We start from the raw sequence: 24,615 nt of genomic DNA, 5'->3' as shown, positions 1-24,615 counted from the left end.
TTCGTAAATCATCATTATATTCCTAAGAAAATATGTAATAAACCAAATGTGATAATGTAACTTTTCTGATATTTACTCAACACATTCCAATGTATATTAAACGTTGTAAAGTAATATTCTCAACAATCACATTCCCAACTCATAACATGAAAAACACCACTTACTTTATCATTTTACTTTCTAAGTTTATTAAATTAATATTACTGTTGGATATAATCTTCCAATTTAATTATTTAATATATTTACTAAGATTATTTGAACTTTATTTTGATTTGTTTTTATTTACAGGAAAAATCTTCTTATTGAATAAAATCTTCAAATTTAATTATTTAATATATGTTTCAAACTATAATTTTACATCATCTTTAAAAGGTTTTTCGCTTTTTTTTCAAATTAAATTCTTTAATTAAAAAATATCTTCGTCAAATTTTAAATTATCTACAATCAATACCAGAAGTTCTGCAATTATTGGTAACTTACGCATATCGACATTAAGACAAAAATTTCTAAATCCGCTATTATTTTAGCAAGGAATAAATTACTTCAGTTTATAAAATATATTTATTCTATTTTAAATCTATGATTTTCATTTTTTGGCTTTGTTTTATTTATTTATTTTTGATAAAATGATTGGGAACTTTATTTATTAAAAACAAAAGCAAACAAAGCCCAAAGTTTTTAGGTCCAGTCTCAAACAAAATGAAAAAAGATGAAAAAAATTCAGCTTCACTAATAGCCTCCTAAAAATTAAAAGAAAACAAAGCATTAAATGAAAAGTAAACAAAAATCTGCCCCAATCAAATCCTAAAACGGCTGGCATCCATTTCTTTCGTATAGTCAAATCATTATCCAACCTTCTGACGATAGCAATTCCCCAAAAAAGATATTAAACTTTTGCTATCTGTTTTTAAAACATTTCTTCCATACTCTCCTTCAATCCGAGTTTCTTGATTTTCTCCTTTTTCAAGCAAGAACATACCGATCCAGATCTGCTCCCACCAGGTAAACATTTTCCTCTCTGCCAAGGGCTTTTTTTTGCCAACTTGTGTGCATTTGAGTTTTTTGATCTATGAATGTGTTGAAAATTTAGTTCTTGAAAACACGATTTCTTGTTGTGGATATCGCTGATAATAGCCCCAATCACTGATTTATCTATTAAATTTTTTTGACATTTTTTGATCACTGTTCTGGAGTCCCCCATGATTTTGATTGATGGCATTCGTAGAGAGATTCCTTACTTAATACTTTCCAAACATGCATACGCCTCTGCTGCAAACGAGGAAGAGACCTTCTTATGAATCATCGTATTAAGCACCAGCAAATCCCCGTTTTTGTCCCACCCTACCAGTCCTGTTGCTGACTTGAAGCTTCTTCTGTCGAATGCTGCGTCAAATTGGATCGCTGCTTTTGGTAAGTCTTCCTGAGCCCTGCACTTTCTGATCATACTTTTCTGTGTCTTCAATTCTCTTACTCCCTCAATCTCTTCCATTTGTCTTTGGATACTTTGTGCTATAATGCTATAACTCATCCTGTTTTGTTTTTCCTTTCATATATAAATTGGTTTCTGGAGACCCAAATCGACCATAAAGCATAACAAAAAAGTCGACACTGAGCATCATTTCCTTTCTTAAAAACCCAGGTTAGCCACTCCCAAAGACTCTGACTTATGTTATCCATGACCCATGACATATCTAACGATATCCAAATTTCTTTTGTTATAGGGCACTCTCGGAACACATGGAGACTTTTTTCAGGCCAGGATCAACATCGGGGGCATTCCTCATTAGTAATAACTTTCCTGCATCTGAGATTAACAAAATTGGGAATATAATCCCAGGAGATTCTCCAAATAGTCATTGTAATTTTTGGGGGAATCTGTAATCCCCATAATTTCCTGTAAAATTCCTTAGTTTCGGTCTGTAATAAATAATCAGTAGGATTAAGAGTAGCCTCTTGTAATAGTTTATAGGCGCTACGTACAGAAAATTCACCGGATAATTCTCCCTTCCATACTTGGATGTCTTCGTGGTCTGTCTCAGCTAACGGCATCTGTAAAATTTTCTGAGCTGTTTCACCCTGAAAGGTATTATTAATCAGATCCTCCCTCCATTTCCTATTTGAATTATCAATGAGATTCGAAACTAATTGTATTTCCCCATTGTGTGATCTGCTTTGTCCTTCAACTCTGTCGATTCCCTGAATCCAACTATCCTCCCAAATAGAGATATTGTCTCCCCTGCCCACTCTCCAGCACAATCCTTTTTGGAGTAGACCTTTTGCTGCCCAAATGCTCCGCCAGGTGAGTGAAGGTAAATTCCCCAACTCTGCCTTAAGAAAACATGAACGTGGATAGTATTTAGCTTTTATAACTCTGGCTAATAAAGAATTTGGATTATTAATAAGTCGCCATCCTTGTTTTTCCAGTAACGAAACATTAAATTGAGCAAGATTTCTTAAACCTAATCCACCGTTTTCTTCTAAGGAACAAATATTTTTCCAAGTGCACCAATGGAATCCCCTTTTCCCATGTCCTTTCTGCCACTAGAACTTGGCTATGATACCCTCCATATCGTCACATGGTGCTTTAGGTAATAAAAAACATGCCATTGTATAAGTCGGAATAGCCTGAAGAGCAGCCTTTATGAATACGTATTTCCCTCCCTGCGATAATAACCTAATGCTCCAATTATCGATACATTTTTTGAGTTTGACTTTCAAATTCTGAAAAGATTCTTTTTTCTTCCAACCACCATTATAGGCAATCCTAAATAATGTTCTGGTTTATTAGAGCTTCGTACCCCCAAAAGATTGACAACTTGTCTCTTATCCTCCTCCATCGTATTCTTATTGAAAAAAACAGTTGATTTTTCAAAATTTACACACTGTCCTGAACATGACTTGTATCCGCATGGAATGTCCTTGAAAAGGTTGGCTCCTCTACTTGTTGCTTCTCCAAACAAAATGCAATCGTCAGCAAAAAATAAATGGGATATCTGCGGACCATTTCTACTGATCCTTACTCCTTTTAGAAAACCCTTGGTTGTTGCTAGTCTCAGCAGGCTTGACAACCCTTCTCCACATAAGAGGAACAAAAATGGGCTAAGTGGATCCCTTTGCCTAAGACCTCTAGCTGGGCAGAATTTTTCTCCAATATGTCCATTGATAATTACTGAATAAGAAACTGAAGTAACACAATGCATAATAGTATTTACCCAACTTTGATCAAACCCCATCTGTAACATTATCCTATTTAAGAAGTCTCACTCCACTCTGTCATATGCTTTACTCATATCAAGTTTAACAGCCATGTACCATTTTTTCCCCAATCTATTCTGTTTCAACTTGTGCAATATTTCATAGGCTAATAGCACATTATCTGAAATTAGCCGACCTGGCATAAAGGAACTTTGCGCCTCATCAACACATTTTCCAATAACTTCACTCAATCGATTTACAATAGCTTTTGCAATGATTTTATAAAGAACATTACATAGGCTAATTGGCCTGAATTGCGACATATTAGATGGAATAGGAATTTTTGGGATAAGTACTATATTTGTAGAATTAATTGAACTTACCTCTCTACTGCCGTTTAATATCTGTAAGCAAAAAGTGGTAACATTATCTCCGACTATTTGCCAACATTTCTGATAAAAGAGGGCTGGGAAACCATCTTCTCCTAGTGCCTTTGTTGGTCCCATGGTAAAAACTGCTTCCATAATTTCCTCTTTGGTATATACTGCTGTCAACTTTCGATTGTCTTCATCATGAATACACCATTCAATCCCTTCTAATATGCGATCATACTCCCCCTTCATTCTGTTGAAAACAACTTCTTGAAGTAACACTGTGCTATACCTTCCATGTCTTGCAAGTTCCCCATCTCTCTTCCATCTTCATTTTTTAGCTTCCGAATAAGGTTCTTGCTCCTTCTCTATAACGTTATGCCAATCGATTCGGGCCCTTTGTTCCCAGTAGCATTCTTCTTTTTCAAGCTCGAAATTTAAATTGATTTTCGTATCAATCAGTTCCTCCAAAGTCTTATTGTCTCTTTCTTCCTCAGCCAACTCCGTTAGTTTCCTTATGAGAACCTGTTTTGTCTTCTTTCTTTCATTTTGGATTTGCTCAGCCCACCTTTGTAATCCTTTTTTCAAAAAATTCAATTTCTGTACCAGCTCTCCTGATGCGTTCTCCCACAAACTCTTAACTTCATTATCAAAAGACTCTTCCAATGACCACCAAGCTTTAAATTTAAAATTGTAACTCCTTTCTTCATGCCTCCTTGTGTTAATAAGAAGTGGACAATGATCTAAAAACGAGTGCGCTAAATGTTGAACTCTTACCTCTTGAAACATATTAATCCATTCCATGTTTGCAACTCCTCTATCTAATCTTTCTTGTATGTTGGTCTCCGGTAAGTTTCCTCTTTCCCAAGTAAACCAGCTGCCTTCATAGCCCACATCGTACAATTGACATTCCTTGAGTATTCTTCGAAACAATTCCATTCTCCTCTCATCTCTAGGTAGTCCTCCTTTCTTTTCGGATCCATACATAATTTCATTGAAATCACCAACAACAAACCATGGGAAATCCTTATTAGTAGTCAGGCTTTTCAAAACAACCCATGATTCATTCTGATCCTGTATATAAGGGGATCCATAGAAACCTGTAAATCTCCACTTGCATCATTTTTCATTATCGTCAACAAATACATCAATGTGTCTTTTAGAGAAACTGCTCAGCGTTATATCAACCTCATTCCTCCATGTTAAACACAATACTCCTCTCATACCTTCTGGATCAACTTCAATACCGTTCGTATAACCACATCTTCTACGAACTCGTTCCATCTGCTGTCTTCCTAGTTTTGTATCCATAAAGAAGACCATTTGGGGATTATGTAACTTCAGCATCTGCCGAAGTCTTTTAACCGTCTGTAGTCTCCCCAAACCACGGACGTTCCAGCTTATTATTTTCATTGTGTCCGGTCGGCTTGCCTCTTGGCAACCGCCGATGATAAAAGGTTGAATTCCACCTTTTTCCTATTTATTATACTTGTATTATCCCTTTCTGCATTGTTGAAAAGATCTTCCATCTCCCCCCTGTTTCGTTTTTCCTTCCTCCCCTACTAAGGTATCATTTTCTAAATCATGTTCCATTGCCATATTTATCAGACTCGAACCAAATTTGCTCTCTCGCTATTCTACAGACGGCACCCCTCCTTCAATACTAAACCCCAGAATTGGGTCAATAATCTTTCCCCCTCGTTCTTTTGAACTTCCATCCCTTTGTCTTGATTCTCCAGATCGATTCTCCCCCCATCTTCCCTTCCTTTTCCTTCTTCCTCTTCTCGTAGCCATATACTATTCATTGAAAGAGCTCTTCGAGATTGCGCTCGCAATGATAAATCCCAGCCCAATTCTTCTGTATCTGCCCTTGTCATCATTTTTATCTCACAGAATGAATCATTATACCCTAATCTTCCGCAGTAGAAACAAAAAAGCGATAACCGTTCATACTTAAACTTGACATATGACCTAACCACATTGCACAAATCCTGCTTCTTCCTTTTCAGAGGCTTCTTAACATCAATCAGTACTCTTACCCTCATATAATTACAATTTTCCTTTCCTAGATTTGAAGTATCATATTCTAGGAAAACACCTAAAAAATTACCCAGTTGGATTGCTAGCTTTTTAGAGAATAATCCAATTGGGACATCATGGATTTGAACCTAGAAAGGAGTAAATAGTAGCGGCACTTTTAGTGGATCTTCGCCTCTCCCCAACTTATTCAATAATAGCAAGTGGTTATTAAAAGTCCATGGTAGACCTTTTAGAACCCTTTCCATATCAATATTATGATCATAATTGGAACAAATACCTTTTTTCACCCAGATCTCTAATTTGGACCCCATAAACAGGGTGCCACAGATTTGCCATAGTGCTTTTCATGCTGGAAAATGAATAACACTTGCTGTTAAGAAACATCCCACAAGCTGGAACTCCCCCACTCCACTTTGATTACCCGGATCTGCCTGAATCTGCAATATTTCTTCTTCTTTCTCATTAATCGATAATTGTGCTAATTCATTCTCCATGGCTACAGGTTGATTACCAGAATAACACAAACACCCCTTTTTCAGATTTCAGGAAAAAAGATCAGAAGCGAAGAAGGCAATTGGTAAAACATAACACAAACGATTAAAGAAAAACAAAAACGTGCCAGCGGTGGCAGACCTAAGCGTGCTAGGGAAGCAGACTCTTTATTTATTTTTATTAAAATAATTATATTTATTCTATTTCAAATTAGAAATTTTATCACATAAGAATGTGTAAAAATTACACATTTAAAACACAATTGATGGACATAATAAAATGTGCATAAAAGCAATCAAAATAAAACTTTGGTCAAGTGGTGAATTTAAGGTTTTACTAATACAATTAACTTAGGTTCAAATTGTATCATATGTATATTTTTATTGGGCTTGTAAAATAAAAAGATAAGTATTATCGAGTAAGATAACTTATTTTAAATATGAAAGGACATCAAATTAATTTTTATAATCAAGTTGGTGTTTGATTGATTTATGACATCAACTTAATCATGAACTTAAATTAATTTTTTATTATACATCTTTTATGGTTTTTATTATTATTTTCAATTAAATCAAAATACATATTAAATCATTGATTCTAATTTTGACTTGGGCTATTCAAATGAACCTTTTGACTTGGTCTACCGCTTAGATACCCAATATTCTGGTTTCTAGTTTTGTCTCCCGAGATTAATAGCCCAACATGTAACCCTTGTAGGTTTCATATAAACAAGATGACAAATTTTAAATTTTAGCAACTTTGGAATTTTGGGAAATCTGCCTTTACCGAACCTTGCCCAAATTTGAGGACTGGAACTCTAAAGAAGGATCCACACATAGGGCAACATCGAAAGTCATCTCATTACCTTTTTGTTAATTGAATAACATGACATGTAAAATCATCTATGACTCAAAATTATGCTGCCCAAGTGGATTGGACGACAGACACACCTAGTTGGTTCTTCATCCACTACCTATTTGAAAACTCATAATTTCTCTTTCAAGTTATAAGCTTAACAATAAAATCTCAAATCTAATTTGGACAACCACGAAGGTCATTAAATAACGATATTAGAAAGAACTTCAATAGAAGTTTATAATGATTTTTTTTTGTATGTATCAAAATTAAACAAATACTATAAAAACAGGTTATGTCTAACATTATTTATGGAAATAGGTTAAGATGAAGATTGGAGAGGGCTTGTGGCGGTTCACATGGTAGATATGCGGAAAGTTTTTAGAGGGGTTTTAAAGATAAAGACAAAGATGTCTAGAGAATTGAGGGGTCTTTTTTTGAAGTCTTCTCTTTGATGATATAACACGCTCTATATGCTTCTTACGATGGTGTCGGTTCATGGGTTTCGAAAGTTGTGTCATTACAAATTTTTGCATGTGTATTGGGATGTAATGAATGGATGTGTGTCACTTTCTACATAATTCCTGTTATTTATTGTCTTTTATCTGTTAGAAAAGTGTTTAGAAAACATATAAGAGTTGACGTAGCAGAATTTTTTAAAAGAAATTGAAAATGATTTTTATGGGATATCTAAAGTAATAAATTTGATAAAAATTAGTACATGTGTTTCACGGCTCGGGAGGTATATCCAAATTACGAAAGGTTACGGGAAAGTGTTTAAATTTTCTGATTAACTCAAACAAAATTTAAAATTTTCAAGCTTTCAACGGAATGATCTTTTCTATTATTCTCAAACTCTTAGATGCTTAGGAAGTTGACACTAACTCAAGGAGCTTTACACAAGAAAAAATTTGAAACTTCAAAAGAGGGAGAAGTCAAAATCTCTATGTATCCTGAAATAGAAATTTTAACTTCTAGACACAAATTACAATCATTAGATATTACAATTATAATTCTCACAAAGTTAAAATTCAAACTCAATAAAAATAAAATTTATTTGAGTATAAAAAAATTTACTTAAATATACTTTCAATAACCTTTTACAGAGTTTTCCCTAAGAAAATGATGCATATAAATTTTGGCTAGGTATTTCTAAAGGGATATACACAAGAGTTCAATTCCCATTCAGAGTTCTTACTTAATTTAGGGAAGTTTTAGTCCAAGTAGGACTTTACAGAGGTACAAAGTTGGCGACATACCTGGGAAATTACTCTCATTACCGTGGCATGCTATGATCCACTGGTCTAGTCGAATCCGTTCCACTTTTCAAGCTTTTTTCTATAAATAAGAAAAACCAAGATTGAATATTTAATTAATTAAAGAATTTAATATTTCTCCAAATTAATTATTAAATAAAATAGTTTAACCAATCAATTTTAAGTAAATAATTTACACAACTCAATTCAAATTCCATTAAAATCGCCGTGATTTTATTGTATTAGAATTTATGTGCAAATTTATTAAATTATCCAAATATAAATAAACGACAATGACTACATAATTTAATTTTCAATTTAGACTCAATTATTTAATTTATTCATCCAATTAAATAATAATCCTAAGAAATTAAATTAGTCTTAAGTTATCTCATACATTCTCGATAAAATGTACTTACTATGGAATGTAATTCATGCAATCTAATTCTCATTCGTCTTTTCTATCCATCAATTCATATTTTTCATTATGAAATCCGCTCAGAGTTATATTGAGTTTAACAAAAGGACCAATTTCTATATATAATGAGAGCTTAAACAATTTGTAATTAAGTTTGGACTCTTCATCTATTAATTACAAAGTTATTCAGTCATAGAGTCAATCCACTAAAAGCGTCATGACTGATCTATCCCCTATATACCACAACAAAAGTTATTTATATTAAGCTTTTGTCCATAACCTTGTTATATGTGTGTTACCCTAGTAGGATATCCATGATCCCATTAGGTTAAATCTATTCACCTAATTTAATCCATTTTATGTTATGGTTACCATTATTATATCTCTCATGATGAAAGTGACCATTAGTTATACTATTAATGATTAATTATTTGTCCTAGCCAAATGACCCTTAATCACATTCTATTTTCATAATCTATAGAATGCTAATAAGAAGACAACATTTACTCTTTTAATCGAGCTATGATTACACTATTAGGATTAATTCCCTTAGTGCAATGATTTTGTCATACTACTCTTAACTTTTGAACTAATTAAATAAATTTATTTCTATAATTAATTATTCATATCTTTGTTTAATTGTCCTCAATGATTTTTGCACGAAAAACGAAATGAATAAAGTAAATATTCATTCATTTACCTAATTTTTAACTGATATTAAATCGGATCATAAGAAAAGATTATGATGTGAGAAGACAACTTATATTAGTAGGTAATTTAAAATTGTTCTTAGTTTGAAGGAATCAAAATTGAGTGATTGATTCAAATGAATTAGCATGTTGTCTAGAAGTCCTATTAGAGACATATCTTGTCTTGGGTATTGGAGCAGTTGACTCCCAGAAATAGAAACATAGGTGTGATTGTTTGGATTGACAACATAACAAACTGAACCCAAATAGAATTTATCTTGGATTCATTTATGAATATATTCACTTGTGACATTCATTGTGTGACTTGTCTAAATAATAAGTGACTGATTATATGTACATAACTCATATACTTTGATATATTGAAAGCATGTGTTCCTTTGGTATCAGAGTTGAAATGATGCATGCACGGATGGGTTGAAACTCATTATATTAATTTCACGAAAGCTATCAATTTTCAACTTAAAAGATTAGTCGACTTGTGACACATTGTTTTAGGATCTAGGCAATTCTGAGTTGAGATGTCTTTGCTGATGAAAGATTTTTCTGATCTTATCTTTGAAATTCATTTTGAATCACCTTCTTTTGACTTCGAGAGCTCAAAATATGGTTGTTTTAGTGACAACTACACGAGAAGAATTTTGATGTGATTAAAGAGAGAATAATGAGTTTTAAACTTTATTTAGCTTTTAAATCATATTGGCTTAAATTCTAATGCTTAAATTTGAATGTATATAAACCCAAATAATGTATTTATGAAGTCTTATATTTAAGAGATTTATTTATTACAAAATTTTAAGTATTTTAGACTAATTCAACTTAAAGAGTAAGATTATAACTAGGTCAATTACTTGGAGGTAAAGGAAGGGTTGTTTCCTTGTTTTCCAAGTAGTTTACTTTTATATATATATATATATATATATATATATTATATTTTCTATACCCGCCATATATTGTATCTTGATTATTTTTATCAATGAAAATTGCTTCAAAAGAGTTTTTCTTATAAGGCAGTTTCTTGTTTCTTTCCTACCAGAACTTTTGCTTCAATTCTTTAAGATTTTGAAGAAGGTTCATCATAACTTCAGCTTGCCTAATTCTTTCCAATTGGGATGCTTATTAAAAGTCATTATAGTTCTTTGATAGTATTTTACCTTTGATGTCATTCACCATTAATCTTTTATTTTCGGTTTCATCAATCCATTCTTCCATCTTTGCTTATTTATATAATTTTTAATTTTGGAAATTTTGCATTGAATCTTAGCATTATCTATTGAAGTTTTAGGTTCTTAAAGGTCTTAAATTTTTTGTTTTCGTGGTTTTTATTTTCTAGGAAAGCTTGTTTTCATTATTTTCCAATTTAGTTTTATTATTTTAACTCTTTTAAATTTTATCACACATAGTACTTGGATTGAGTAAAAGAAAAAAAAAGTGAAAACAAGTATTTTGCCACCTAGAATACCATAAACTAATCACTCAAAGTTGGGTAGTTGTTTTCTAGGGTTTTAAACTTTTTAACCCATTTTCTTACCTTTAAAAGTTAGGATTCTATGTTTACTTGCTTTTATTAATTCTTATTCATTAACTAACACCCTTTGCTTCTTGTGCTAGCAAGTTTATGGAAAAGTTGTGCATTCCTTCTATCGTAGAACTTATTTCATTTCTCTAAACTCTTTCTTGGCATCCTACAGATGAAGGCATCCTACAGATGAATGAACCTTTGTTAGTAGAAATCTTTTTCATTAATTCTAAATAATTGAAGTTTGATTAAGTACTATAAGAACTTAATATGTTGCCAAGTCTTTCTCCCTTGTTGAGTGCTAGCATTAGTCAATAGTTTTAGAGCTAACAGTGAGGATTTGTTTTACTTTCACCTTTTTTTCTTTGTTTGTGAGTGTTTTTTTATTTAGAGAATGTATATGAATGAAACAGAAACATCTGGTATGAATCTGGCTCTGAACTCTAGGTATGTGGCTGGCATGAAAATGGAATGTCTGAGTTATGCCATGTTGGCGTATAGTATTTGCCCATGTGACACGCCATTGGCATACTAAGTCTGTCTGATTTTTATATATGCCATTGGGCATACTCTGTATTGTTGAGTGATTCCTTTGAAAGATTGGATTATGTTATTAGTATTTTGCTTAAGATCTCTATGAAACTCACTAAGTTCTTTTGAACTTACCCCGTTACCCTTTCCTTCTCAAGCCTACTATTAAAGGAAGACCTTTTGAAGGACTACGCTAGAGGATATCTACTTCTATGAGACATCTATTTATTTGTACTATGCATGACATATGAGGTTGATGTCTAGTTGTATTTTAAGATGGAATTGTAATTGAAACTTATGATTGATAAACAATGCTTTAATAAAATTATCTAATTGAAGTTTATACGCCATTTGGCTTATACTTTATTTTAATATTTTATTAAAAGTTTAAGTGAAACATTGTAAATTATACAAAGTTTTCTCCTGCAACAATTTTAAAGATAGATGATTTCTAAGTAGTGACACATCATACTTGGATCGTTCTAAGGGATCGGGTTTAGCATGTTACAATCAGAGTTTTATAAGTTGTCCTGTACGCCCATAATGCATTGTTGAGCCTCTTTGCCCAGTCCTTCCTATTCAGATTCACAATCTTTTCCAGGACCTATTTTACTTCTCGGTTTGAAACTTCCACTTAACCACTAGCTTATGAGTGATATGCAGTGGTGATATGATGTCTGACACTATACCTTGCCAGTGTAGGTTTCAATTTTTTATTGTAAAAATGAGATCTTCATCACTTATAAAAGCTCTAGGTGCCCCAAATCTTGAAAAAATATTCTTTCTTAAAAACCTTACCACATATTTAGTGTCATTTGTCGGTAATGCGACACCTTCCACCCATTTTGATACATTATCAATTGCTAACAGAATGTATTAGTTTCCGAACGAGTTTGGAAACAACCCAATAAAATTTATACTTCATACATCAAAAACTTTGACTTTTAACACTCCCATCTGTGGCATTTCGTCACGTTTTGAAATATTTCCCTTTCTTTCACATCGATTGCATTTTCGTGCAAACTCGTAAGCATCCCAGATCATTGTTGGCCAATAAAATCCCATTTGCAAAACCTTTTGCGTTGTTCTTTTACCTCTAAAGTGACCAACACAAGTTGAAGTATGACATCCAGTTAAAATATCATTCACTTCCTCTTCTGCCACACATCACTGGTCGCCTCCCAACGTACCGACATCAGAAGTGAGAATACTATTATTAAGGCGGTGTTTGTAAGTATACGAGTCAAATTGTAATATAGTTTATACAACGAAGTATTGGAGTATTCCGAGGTTCGTACCCAAGGGAGGTGAGCCTAAACTAATATTAACTTCTACACAAATGGGTCTAGTTAGTACTTTAGTTAAATTTTATTACGATTATTCCTAAGGTGATGATAAATGATATTTTATAAAAGTAATAAAAATAAATGCAGAAAAGATTGTAGATTTTATCAGATTAAATGATAGAAGACTAACTTGCTTCAGTGTTCATAATTAACTCCTAATTCATGTTCTATTCAATCAAGTAGTATTAACCTAGCAGGGCCTCTCGACTTTCCACTAACCTAATGAGTCGGCAAGAACTACTTATCTCTCGATGTAACAGTTCAGACCGTATTGGGGTAAGGTTTTCAAGGATATGCAATACTGTAAGATCCCAAGATAAGGCTTGAAAGTTTGGGTCGAGCAAGCAGGTATACGTCAGATGTTTGGTGAGTTGGTATCCACCAGAAGATTTATCTAGCAGAAATTGCCAGCAGGTTTGGCTAACAGTGTACGTCAAAAGATGTGTTAAAAAAGGTACACTAATAATTTTGACGAGCTAAGTACGCTAAGCAATTTTGGCGAATTAGGGTACGCCAATATAAGTCGAGTTATACTTGAAGTAAGAAGTTGACTTGTTATTCTCTTAGGACATTACTCATGCAGGAAACCTTTTTCCTAAGTCAATTAGGTTTCCTAAGAGTACTAAAACACCTAGTACCTATAAATTAAGGACTTCTCATAGAGAATTCCTTCATTGATTATTCTATTGACAAGTCTCTACTCAGGAACTGAATTACTAAGAACCAAGGTAAGTCTCTGATCTGTTAGGGTTTTGTTTAGGAAACTAGGTTCGTTCATATGTTCGAATTTAATGTTTTTGTTTGTAAAGCGATATGTGTATGTTTATGTGTGTTATGAACCAGTCGGACCATCTACCAGCACAAGGGAAAAGCAAAACTAGTTTAACTTTCACAAGAAATCGGTGAGTGTTCAGGGGTCGCCACTTATGTGTGTGCGAACCACAACCATTAAGAAAAAGCTTAAGGTTTTTGACCTAAGCTCTGAGAGTAATTTTTTCCTATAAGTACAAGCTCTTCTTTAATGCTTTGTTTATAACTATGTTTTAAAACATGTTTTCATGTATGCTCTCTTTGCAAGCTCTATGATTTGCTATGTTTTTTACAAGATAATCATTTTGAATCTGTTGGATATAATGGTATGCTATAAGATTGTGAGTACTCAACCTCATGTTTATGTTTTAGGCAATGAGACCATGGGACAGGTTAGAGAGATAAGGGAATACCGAGAGATGTTCCATTCAATGGTACATGTTGGTATGTTGGAGAGTGTTTAGCCTTGTAATACACTTATGAGACATGTTAAGGACTCTTTAAGTCATTCTAAGGGGTTATAGGGAGATCCGCTTATCCAACAGAAAGATTTGACTCATGTTTTATGCTTTTCAACAGGAACAAGTAAGTAAATAAGTTTGTGATTCTGAAATTAAATGTTATTACTATGCTATATGTGTTTGCAAAATGGTCTTTGCACCAGTACGACGAACTCTATTCATAGTTTAGTATTACACCTAGTTTGTATTTAACTTATGTTTTGTACTGCAATATGGTTATTCTTTCTTGTATATTCACTAAGTTCGCAAGAGCTCACCCCCTATTTTCTTTATATTGCAAACAATTAGATCGCAAGGTAAGTTGAGATGAGGCGAGTGATCTCGGCGAAACATAAACTCTGGAAAGGAACCGACAAACCCTTGGCAAAGGCAATATAGGAATCTGTTTGGGCTTAGAGATGTTATTTGATGAGTTCGCCATTATTATAAGACTTAAATTTTCAACATGTTTATAATTTATATTTTGAGAATAGTAAAATTAAGTAAATACTTGATTGATTGACTTTGTTAATTTCCTTTCAATATAAATAAAATATTATGCTATGTCAATTTTCATTAAATGCGTGCTCATGACTATGTACTTAGAATCTTACCTGACATAAACTTTAAACCCAAGAAGTTTTATTGCATTATTTTCATGTATTTGTGCACATTTGTATGATTCTGCAAACCCTAAAAATTTCCTATTTGACTTCATACCATATTAATATATTGGGTTAACCTTTCTCCCCTTTATAGTAAACATAATGTATTTGCATGTCTTGGGTTCTATGTTTATAGTTATGTATTTATGCTGTATTGAAATAACTTAACTCATGATTTATGTTGAAATTTCGTGGTGTGATGGAGGTTTGGTTGGGAGTAAATAGAGAGTCACTCGCGTGGTGGCTAATGTGGCGCCCTAGATTCGGGTCGATTCGCCTCGACTGAGTTTAGGGTGTTACAAATACCGATTTCGAGTTCATTCCCATCTATATGTCTTCTTAGGCTTTTCAAGCCTAAGGTTTTAAGTTCTTTCTATCCCAACCAACTAACCCTCTAAGAAACCCTACATGGGCGTCAATTAATCCCACATCCACTCATTAATCTCCCTTACTGAATTAGTTTCCTATGGATTTAACACATGCAATGCAATTTATTGAAAAGATAAACATTAAGAATAGATCAAGAACAAAGATAAGAAAATTTATGATATAATTATAATAGCGCAAACGGCAATCCGTGAAGAGTTGATCGATGTACAGTTTGATCCCCACAAAGAAAGAAATAGGAAACTAAACTAAAAATTATAAGTGAAAAGAAATCTAAATTATAATTGAAAGTGAAATTTTAACTAAGTAAAAAGCTATCCCTAAACTATTTAGAGCAATTCTATTTATAGGCCTAGCTTTTTTTTTAATAGGAGTTGTCTTATTCTTGCATGACTGAGGAAGCTCTTTTTTTTCCTCATCATTACACTGTCTTCTTTCTTGGTGTTGAATAGCTAACAACTCTTGTATACTACGTGGCAACACCTCCTGTTGCTGTTTGTACGCTAATTGTTGTTGCAGAGATTCCTGGGATTGCTTGAATTGTTCCTGTAAATTTCGGAGTTGTTCCTGCAGTTTAGAGAATTGTTGGAGGCTGGCATTTTGGTTCTAGGTTGAATATGTTTGGTTTGGATGTTGATAATTAAAGTAAGTTTCATAATATCTCTTCTAAAAGGGGTAATGTTGGGCATATTGGTTTTATGAATCGTAGTAATACATTCCAAAGTTTTGATTTTGCTAATGGGTATGGTTAATGTTTTGGGTTGTGACGATGTTTTGTGTTGCGTTTTGATTTTGATTTTGCCAATGAATAAGAATTAAAGATGGGTGGTTCACCTTGTTTAAGACAGGGTGGCAAGTCATTTAGTAAAGTATTCAGAGTAGGAGATAGAGAGGAAGAAATTCGCTTAAGACGGTAGATGAGAGGATATGTATTGGCTGCTTTTGACTTAGGGCTTCGAGCCTTATATATGTTGTCTCCTGTCCCATGGCGTTATATATTGGATTGCTATTGGTGTATCATGGGCAAGCAACTTGGTGGTCTGGGGCCATTAGCCTAGGTAGAGTGGTGCTTTAACATGTCAGTCACTTCGAATGAGACATGATATTTTGGCAATGGTATAGTGGTTAATGAGTAGGTTTGTTTTCAAACAAGTTGCGAAGATAGGGGTTCCTATGAGGAGTTCTTCTGAAGGGTTTCACACATACCGCTCGCAGTCCTAGCTGCCCCGCCGTCCTAGCAAGATGTAGCAGAATTGATCAAATTGGGTTTAGCATCAAGGATCTGTCAACACCAACGAAGGTAAAATAGTTTCACAGAATTTTTCAGCTACTAAATTTTCTGGTTCATACATGTTTATGAATTCTGACACAGTAAAACATGTTCTGGATCACTTTGCTATGTCCTAAGCTTTTAATACATGAGTACTTTTAGCCAACCTTTGAACATAAAAAAATTGAAATTGTGGTTACTAATCGAGTTATGAGTTTTCAACTCTTAATTTGCTTGGGATAACAGAAACTGTTACGCCCACGAATATGTTTAATATGAACAAGATAGTACAAAGGCTTTGGACATGCTTATACCAAACAAATTAAGGAACTCAATATAACATGCATGTAAAAGTTGCCTCAAAACAAAACATCCCAGCTAGGGAAATCACAGTAATCTCAAACTGATGTATTAGAGATCCTTAAAAGTAAATACACATGCAGTCGCAACAGCTAAGCTATATCTGATACAGGAAGATCCTAGCTCAGTGAATGAAATATCCTTCTCAAATGAAGAAAAAGTTATATACAAACCTAGAATTCACAAGCATTCATCCAAACTCTTCAATCATTTTTGCAACTGCAAAAACCGAAAGACGTCTGCTCGGTGACACACCGCAGTCATTAATTGTTCAGTTGAACACTTTGGGGGGAGTCACATCAGTAGCAATTCTGACAAGCCTTTACAGAAGACTCACTCATTTTCTCGCAAACAATTTCCAGGTAAAAGAAATTTATATTTATCTGCATTCTCTAGAAGATATGATGGAAGATGAACAGCTGAGAAGGAACGAGGAATAGGTCCCATTTTCCCAATTATATCCTTGAATGTGTACTCCTCCGGAAGCATGTCAAACAGATCGGCACCCTTGCAAATAACTCTCTGAACTCTCTTTGGGTTCAAATAATGAGAGAACCTCACTCTATCATTATGGCTGTAAGCTTTCATCTTAAATATGAACTCACTGATGTGGCGGAAACAAAAACTGCAGTGCCATCCAGCATCTGCCAAAATCTCGTCTGTTTGGCGATAATGTGCATACCTTGTTTTACCCGTCTGATACCTATGGACCGATGCTCTCCAGCTGTTATTATCTACAAGAAACTCGAAAGAATAAAGATAATTCTTCAGGCGAAGATGAAGAACTTGAGGTATGTCATCACACCACCTCAGGAGGTTGATAGTATGCCTGCTTGGTATTTCATCAACATCTGACATTATCAACAAGTCATCATCAGATATTCCTGCTATTTTGAGAAGGTAGTCTAATGCTACTCGCTGCAAAGCCTCTTCAACAAATGGGTTTTCTCCTTTCTTAAACCTTCCTCCAATTGTTCCATAAGTCAACCTGGGCTCAATAAATTTGAACTGATCTCGATGGCTAGCAAAAACCATAGGCTTTGGAATCCCCGTAAATGTTGAATTAGACTCAAGAAGAACAAAATGCGTTATGTAAGGGTACAACTCTTTCCATCGTATGGTAAGGATATCCACTTCATTACTAAACAACACAGCATCATAAACCCGTCTTGGAAATTCACGAATTCTCCAACCATGAAGTTCGCAGAGCGCCTCCATTGATACATTCTCATGAAAATAATGTGGGATATCATGGAATGGTTTGGGTGGCGATTCCCATATCGGGCGCAGGAAGTATGAAATTTTCTGCCCATGAATATATATACCGAATATGCAGGTCGGAACCAGTATAAATAGAAATATATAAGTTTTCAAATCAATGCCACGCAGTATGCAGCGGATTCTTGACATGCTCAGCCGGCTTGATTCCTGTAGCATAGAGAAATTACTAGGTTAAAACTATCAAATTTATTAGGATATATATATATATATATATATATGAAGCAAAGTGATATCTCAAAGCCCAAATTACTTTACATCTTTGGTATCCAATTTTTAGGTTTCTGCTTAATGGTAAATATAGGCATCCTCTCAATCCCCAAATCAAAACCAAAGGCATTAGCTCAAAAATTGATCCAAACCCAAAAAACTACGAGATTCACAAGGAATACCTAGCATCTAACTTATAGATTAAAAGTTAAACGAAGTTACAAAAATCTTAAACCCCAATAACTTTTAACTTAACAGATTAAAAGTTGAGCGAAATTACAAAAAAACTTCAACCCCATTCATTTTCCACTCATTCCCATGAACAATTAAAATCCAAAAATTGAAGGATAAAAAGATGAACAAAAGAGATCAAAATAGTAAAGCACCTGACCACAAACATCACCACAGATGTCATCAGTTTTTTTAGAACAATAATGGCCTCCTCCTTCATTCATCATCCACCACATTATTTTTTTGAAAAAAAAAATCCAAAGAAATCTTGTAGACCAGTGTTGAAAAACCCAGATAGATCAGCTTCAGAAAAAGAAAAACAAAAAACAAAAAACTCTCGAGATCTCCGGGCTCCCTCTTTCCTTCTCTAACGGTTAGCTATCTATAATCTCTCACTCTTTAAAACGTAAATCTAAGGGCTAGAGAGAGAAACTTCTCAAGAAAAAAAAAAAAAGGGAAATATCTAGCTTATATAGTTCGTTTAATACAAAATTTTGATAATGAATAATGAAAAACAGGATAGGAAAATTAAAAATTAAGAGAAATAAAATAAAGAGCTGGTGCCTCTCTGGTAATGGGTGGCAGTTGTAAAGACAAATAAGACCCAAAGAGAAAGCAAAACTTTTTGAGCGAGAACCGTTTCTCTTGTCCTGTATTTGTACCCCACTTTTCGAATTCCATATTTCTTTCTAATAAATAAATTTATTTATTTCTTGTTTTCTCCTCGTTTACTATTTTACCCTTCGGATTTTTCTTGGTGACCTAAGAGTCTTAATTAGGGTTTGTAGTTTTCGTATTTAATGGATTGAATATTCAATCGTTATAAAATCAGTTGGGCAGTTATAAGTAGAGATTTTAGGTTATCGATAATGTAGTTTACTTATTCAAATTGAACAAATTAAATTATTAAAAAGATTTAAGTGTTATAATTTTAAGAATCAGGTATACTCATTTCAACCAAGTTTGAATGTTAAGGTGAACTATAAGTACTCTTAAATATGACCTCATTTCTCATTCTCCATATACACCACATGACAAATGCTTCAATAATATGTGCCTGATGATGATTCGTTTGCACATCTTCTTTCCATCTTAGAGTTCAGTCTCTAACATGTTGAAATGAAGCATCGTCCATTCTAATACCCAGCTCAGTCCTAAACCATATAGCTCGTGCAAAAGAACATGGAAGAAACAAATTATCTTAAACCTCCTTTTTAGTTCGACATAGGGCCAACATGGTTCTACTTAACTCTTGTCTAGTAAAGACAGTAGTAGTAATCACTTCCAGGACAAAAAACTTGTCCAGTAAAGAGAGTTGTAGTGATCACTTTCAAAACAAAACAAAACAAAAAAAAACTATCAATGTGAGAGGAATATTCAATGTAACATCTCTTACCCAGTCCAATGATTGACGTGGATAAATGATATCACACTAACACTTTCATAGCTTAAAAATGAAAAGAACTAGACTGTTGTTGAGAATTAGACTACACACGTAAAGCGATGTCAAGGCAATGGACATTCCTTCAACCACCAAATGTCAAAATAGTAAACAAACAAAACTCAAGGAAATTGTTTGCGCGGTTCAGTTTCCCCACATCTACGAAGCATAGCTCAGTTAGAAATATCTACTCTCTTCACAATTGCACAAAATGAACCTACTCAATCACACCCCATGATAATTTCCCTCACATTTGTACTTTGAAAACTCGATACTCTCACCACTAAATTCATCCCTTTGTGAATTTAACAAGTAAAGCAACAACCTTCACAATTGCACAAAATGAACCTACTCAATCACACCCCATGATAATTTCCCTCACATTTGTACTTTGAAAACTCAATACTCTCACCACTAAATTCATCCCTTTGTGAATTCAACAAGTAAAGCAACAACACAAGGTTTTACAATCAAAATTGAACTCACACATTAAGGTTTCCAAAAGAATAAATTAAGTGCTTAAAACTCTCAGTACATTCATCTTTGCAAGTCTCTCAATTATATATATTTTATTTCAAGACTTGCTTACATATGAAGATTTATATCAATCCCACTAATATAACAATAAGATAAGTTTAATACAATATAATAATATCAAACAATGTAAATATGGACTCTTGATAGCTCAACAAATAGAATCACAATCCAATCCAAATTCCACGATCTAAGGGATTGTTTTGGGTAATTTCTACTTAATCCAATCTCCATTAAAAGATTTCCCAAGTGATATAGTCTTCCAGAATGGGCTAGATATCATCCATAAGACCAACATAGGCCATATAAATCATTCAATAAATTGGCAACATAGATTTGGTGGCCAGGGAGTGAGCATTCCCATTGGCACCCAATTGTCAATTTCATATTTTCCCACAAACTCCCCCTTTAACATACAATCATCCAGAAAAATAAAAGACTGTAAAGAAATCCTAAAAAAATGTAAAAAGTTCAAAAAATTCTCCCCTTTAATACAACAAAAACAAATCATCAACAACAACATCACTGCCAACCAATTCCAGTTCCAATAGCTCCACCTCAATCCAATATTCTTCTCCCCCTTTTTTTGTTTGACAAATATGCCAAACTACTCATCATATCAGCACAAGTTAAGAGATTAGCAAAAATGACTTTCTTTCAATCAATCATCTTTTTAACAACTTTTGTTTCTGCCCTCAACTTGTCAAAATGCTTTTTGGTAGAAGTTAATTGAGGCTCGAAGATCTATAATGACTCTTGCCCACATGCCTATGGAGATAGGATTGACGCATGTAATGGTGGCACTCCATGATCACCTGTTTTAGCTTTAAGAATACTAGACTCAAGATCTACTATTTCCTCTAGTTCATTAACAACATGCTTTCCCTCTAACCATTTACGGAAAAGCTTTAGCTCTGGTGTTGGTTTCTCATAAGCCTCATTGGCACAAACAAGATTAGGATCTTTTTAATAAATAATTCTAAAGATTAATGATGGATAGGGTAGCATAAAATTTTCATAAACCTTTTCAGCAAACTTGGTGATCTCATAAAAAGTAAGTTATCCTAGATCGAATTCTACCATATCTACAACCCTTATAAGAATTTCAAACATTCTTTTTGTTACTGAATCCTTTTCGCTGTTGGGTAGTTCATTTCATGTAGTAAGAGTATAGAAGGCAGCATATATAGGATCTAAAGAAGAGGCTTGAAGAGTACCTTTCACAAGCCAGGTAGGGTGAAGACATTGGTTAATGCAACAATAGTCTCATTAATGGATTCTTGAAGCTCAAGATTGTTGGTAGTGGGTCAGTTCAATATCTTCCTAATTTGTTTAGGACCAAATTTGTACCAACTACCACAAATGAAAACTGTAACACCCCTAATCCATATTCGTCACCGGAACAGGGTTACAGAGCATTACCAGAATTTACAGAATAAATAATAGACATTTCATATCATCTAGCACTCATATCATAAACTAATCCAAATCCATCATATTGTCCCTTATGCGAGCCATCGAAACCCAAAATACATGTTAGAAATAAGTCAGGACTAAACTGGGTACTCAAAAAATATTTCAGAAAACATTAAAATTTTTCAATGGTGTAGGAGATACACATCCCTGTGGCCAGGCCGTGTGTCTCACACGGTCAAGAGACACGCCCATGTCTCAGGCTGTGTGAACATTCAAAGTAGGGACACACGGTTGTGTCCCAACTCGTCCAAACTTATAAGCTCTCTGACTTGGGTCATACGGCCAAGCCACGCACTCGTGTGCTAGGCCGTGTGAATAATTTGAGCATTCTATTTTGCAATTTATAAGATGCAGGGGACACACGGCCAAATCACACTCCCATGTGCTAGGTCGTGTGAAAAATTTGAATATACTGACTTGTACAAAATTTCAAGATACAGGGGACACACGGCCATGTGTCACACACGGCTGAGACACATGCCCGTGCCTTTACCCGTGTGGACGTAAATAGGCCATTTCCAAGCCACATTTCTCACTCATTTTGGCATTTACCTAAACACATCAATTTGCACATTCACAAGCCATAACAAGACATTCAAATCAAGCCAAAACCAAGTCGTATACATGACATATCACCACATATGACCAAGTATCCATACTTAGCAAATTGATCAAATACATATATAAGCATATTTGTACCAAATTTACTATTTCAAATCAATCATTAATATGCCTAAATGATTTCTATCATTCAACCATTTCAAACACACATCAACATTTTAAGACCATATATATGTGAAAATGTATCAAACATAAGCCATTCAAATGGCTAATCACAAACAAACATTTACATGCCAACATTTGGCCAAGTTAACCTATACATGCCATCATAACCAAAATTTATTTACTATATATACTGAAAAGGGCCGTTGGATAGTGTGATGTGGCTTTGATCAGCTTTCAACCTTAACGAGCTTCCGAGTTACTATAAAACAGAGGAAATAAAATAGAGTAAGCATTTACTACTTAGTAAGTTCGTATAACATGGAATTTAACTGACCATTTTATCACTTTTAAGGTAAGCATTCTAAGCATATTCAAACCAAATTGGCCAAAAGCCCTAACACATATCCTCATCACCCATGTTAGTCATGTATTTCATATGAATATCAAGAAACATGTATGAGCTCAACAATAATCAAATTTCCATATACATATACTTTTCACATCAAGTGTCCATGTAACATGCACAAATCATATCCATGTATTTCAAATATATACCCGTAATAATTCGTCTCGAATTCTTATTATCTCATATAAGAACTTTGCCCGTTGAATCATTTAAAATATTTTTGGATACACAAGTAGTACACACGAAGTGTACAAATCTATAATCCGTCAATTCATATACAGGTATGCCCATACAAGCATATAATCGGGAAGCTCTTCTGAGCCATGTGACGGGAAGCTCATTTAAGTTGTATAACGGGAAGCTCTTGCGAGCCAATTATTGAGAAGCTCATACGAGCCATAACGAGAAGCTCAAGAGAGCCAAATTTGGGAAGCTCATGCGAGCCAATATCGAGAAGCTTTGGAGAACCATTAATTGGGAAGCTCGTGAGAGCCAATTAACGGGATGCTTATAAGAGCTGTGGTGTGTCCGTAACACATGCAGGACCACAACCAATCGGGAACCCTTAATGACAATGTCATTTGTATCCATCGAATTTCTTAGGTTCAAACAGGACTTATTACTTAACAAATATATTCGGATATGTGATCAATACTTATACATGGAAATCATACATTTCACAATCATAACGTTCAATTTAAACATATAAACATACAATTTAGTTACACGAACTTACCTCAACAAGTATACGTAGATTTGTAAGCTACTAATCCGATACTTTTTTTCCTCAATCCAATTCTGTACTAGGGTTATTCGGATCTAATTAAGCAAAAATAGCTTCCTTGAACTCAACATCCATGGCTAGGGTTTCCATGTATTTTGTTTTAGGAAAGATGATGAAAAAATATTAATTTAATTATTTATTTCTTTTATCATCATTTTTATCATCTTTCCAAAATTAACCCTTTACTTTCTTAAATTTCCAATGATGACTAATCATCCTTATCTACTAACTCTACTAAATGGTCTATTTGCCATATAAGGACCTCAAATTTTGAATTCCATAGCTATTTGGCACCTTTAGCTACTAGAATTCAACTTTTGCACTTTGTGCAATTTGGTCCTTTTCATCTAATTAGACATGTAATTGGTAAAATTTCTTAACGAAATTTTTATACGATATTTCTATTGTAATGAAAACCATAAAATAATATTAAAATTTTTTTCTTCTGACCTCAAATTTGTGGTCCCGAAACCACTGTTCTGATTTTACTAAAAACGGGCTGTTACAAAAACTTTGTGGTAGTATTTACTTGTTTCAACTGTAATGCCACAATGAAGATTAGCATAAAATTCATGAACTACCCTTTTTACATATGACTAAACATATTAAACTAATCTAAAAACTTCAACATTCTACAACAATGGATCAATATTGTGATCAACAAAGGAATTTTCATCCATGTTTCAATCAATGATGAATCCGTTAAATATCAATATAGAATCTTTTGGAGCAATCCGAATCCAAGAAAAATTTCTTCTTTTGAGACAAGATTCTTTCTTCCAGTTTCAGTTGCATTAGACAAACTTT

The 24,615-nt window shown here is 33.8% G+C and overlaps 1 protein-coding gene and 1 long non-coding RNA gene across 7 annotated transcripts; one reads left to right on the top strand and one right to left on the bottom strand.

Annotated features, from left to right (window-relative positions):
• Positions 1-811: 811 nt before the first annotated feature.
• On the top strand, positions 812-7,640 carry LOC128042466 (uncharacterized). 6 transcript variants are annotated; one of them, XR_008198020.1, is made up of 5 exons: positions 812-1,410; positions 1,571-1,639; positions 1,722-2,083; positions 2,223-2,309; positions 7,275-7,640. It is a non-coding gene; the product is annotated as an uncharacterized LOC128042466 (long non-coding RNA). The 6 variants fall into 6 exon arrangements; XR_008198018.1 differs by lacking the exon at positions 7,275-7,640 and adding an exon at positions 6,146-6,399 and having other exon boundaries at positions 813-1,410; XR_008198019.1 differs by lacking the exon at positions 7,275-7,640 and adding an exon at positions 6,109-6,399 and having other exon boundaries at positions 813-1,410.
• A 9,101-nt stretch (positions 7,641-16,741) lies between these two features.
• On the bottom strand, positions 16,742-19,066 carry LOC105785822 (uncharacterized). The gene is made up of 2 exons (XM_012611986.2): positions 18,597-19,066; positions 16,742-18,150 (listed from the first exon to the last, which is right to left on the bottom strand). The coding sequence occupies exons 1-2, from the start codon at positions 18,675-18,677 to the stop codon at positions 17,056-17,058; spliced, it is 1,176 nt and encodes a 391-aa protein (XP_012467440.1). The 5' UTR covers positions 18,678-19,066; the 3' UTR covers positions 16,742-17,055.
• Between the last annotated feature and the right edge of the window lie 5,549 nt (positions 19,067-24,615).

The sequence above is a fragment of the Gossypium raimondii genome, chromosome 1, assembly GCF_025698545.1.
Source record: "Gossypium raimondii isolate GPD5lz chromosome 1, ASM2569854v1, whole genome shotgun sequence".
Classification (NCBI taxonomy): domain Eukaryota; kingdom Viridiplantae; phylum Streptophyta; class Magnoliopsida; order Malvales; family Malvaceae; genus Gossypium; species Gossypium raimondii.
This window is presented reverse-complemented; position numbering and strand designations above follow the sequence as displayed.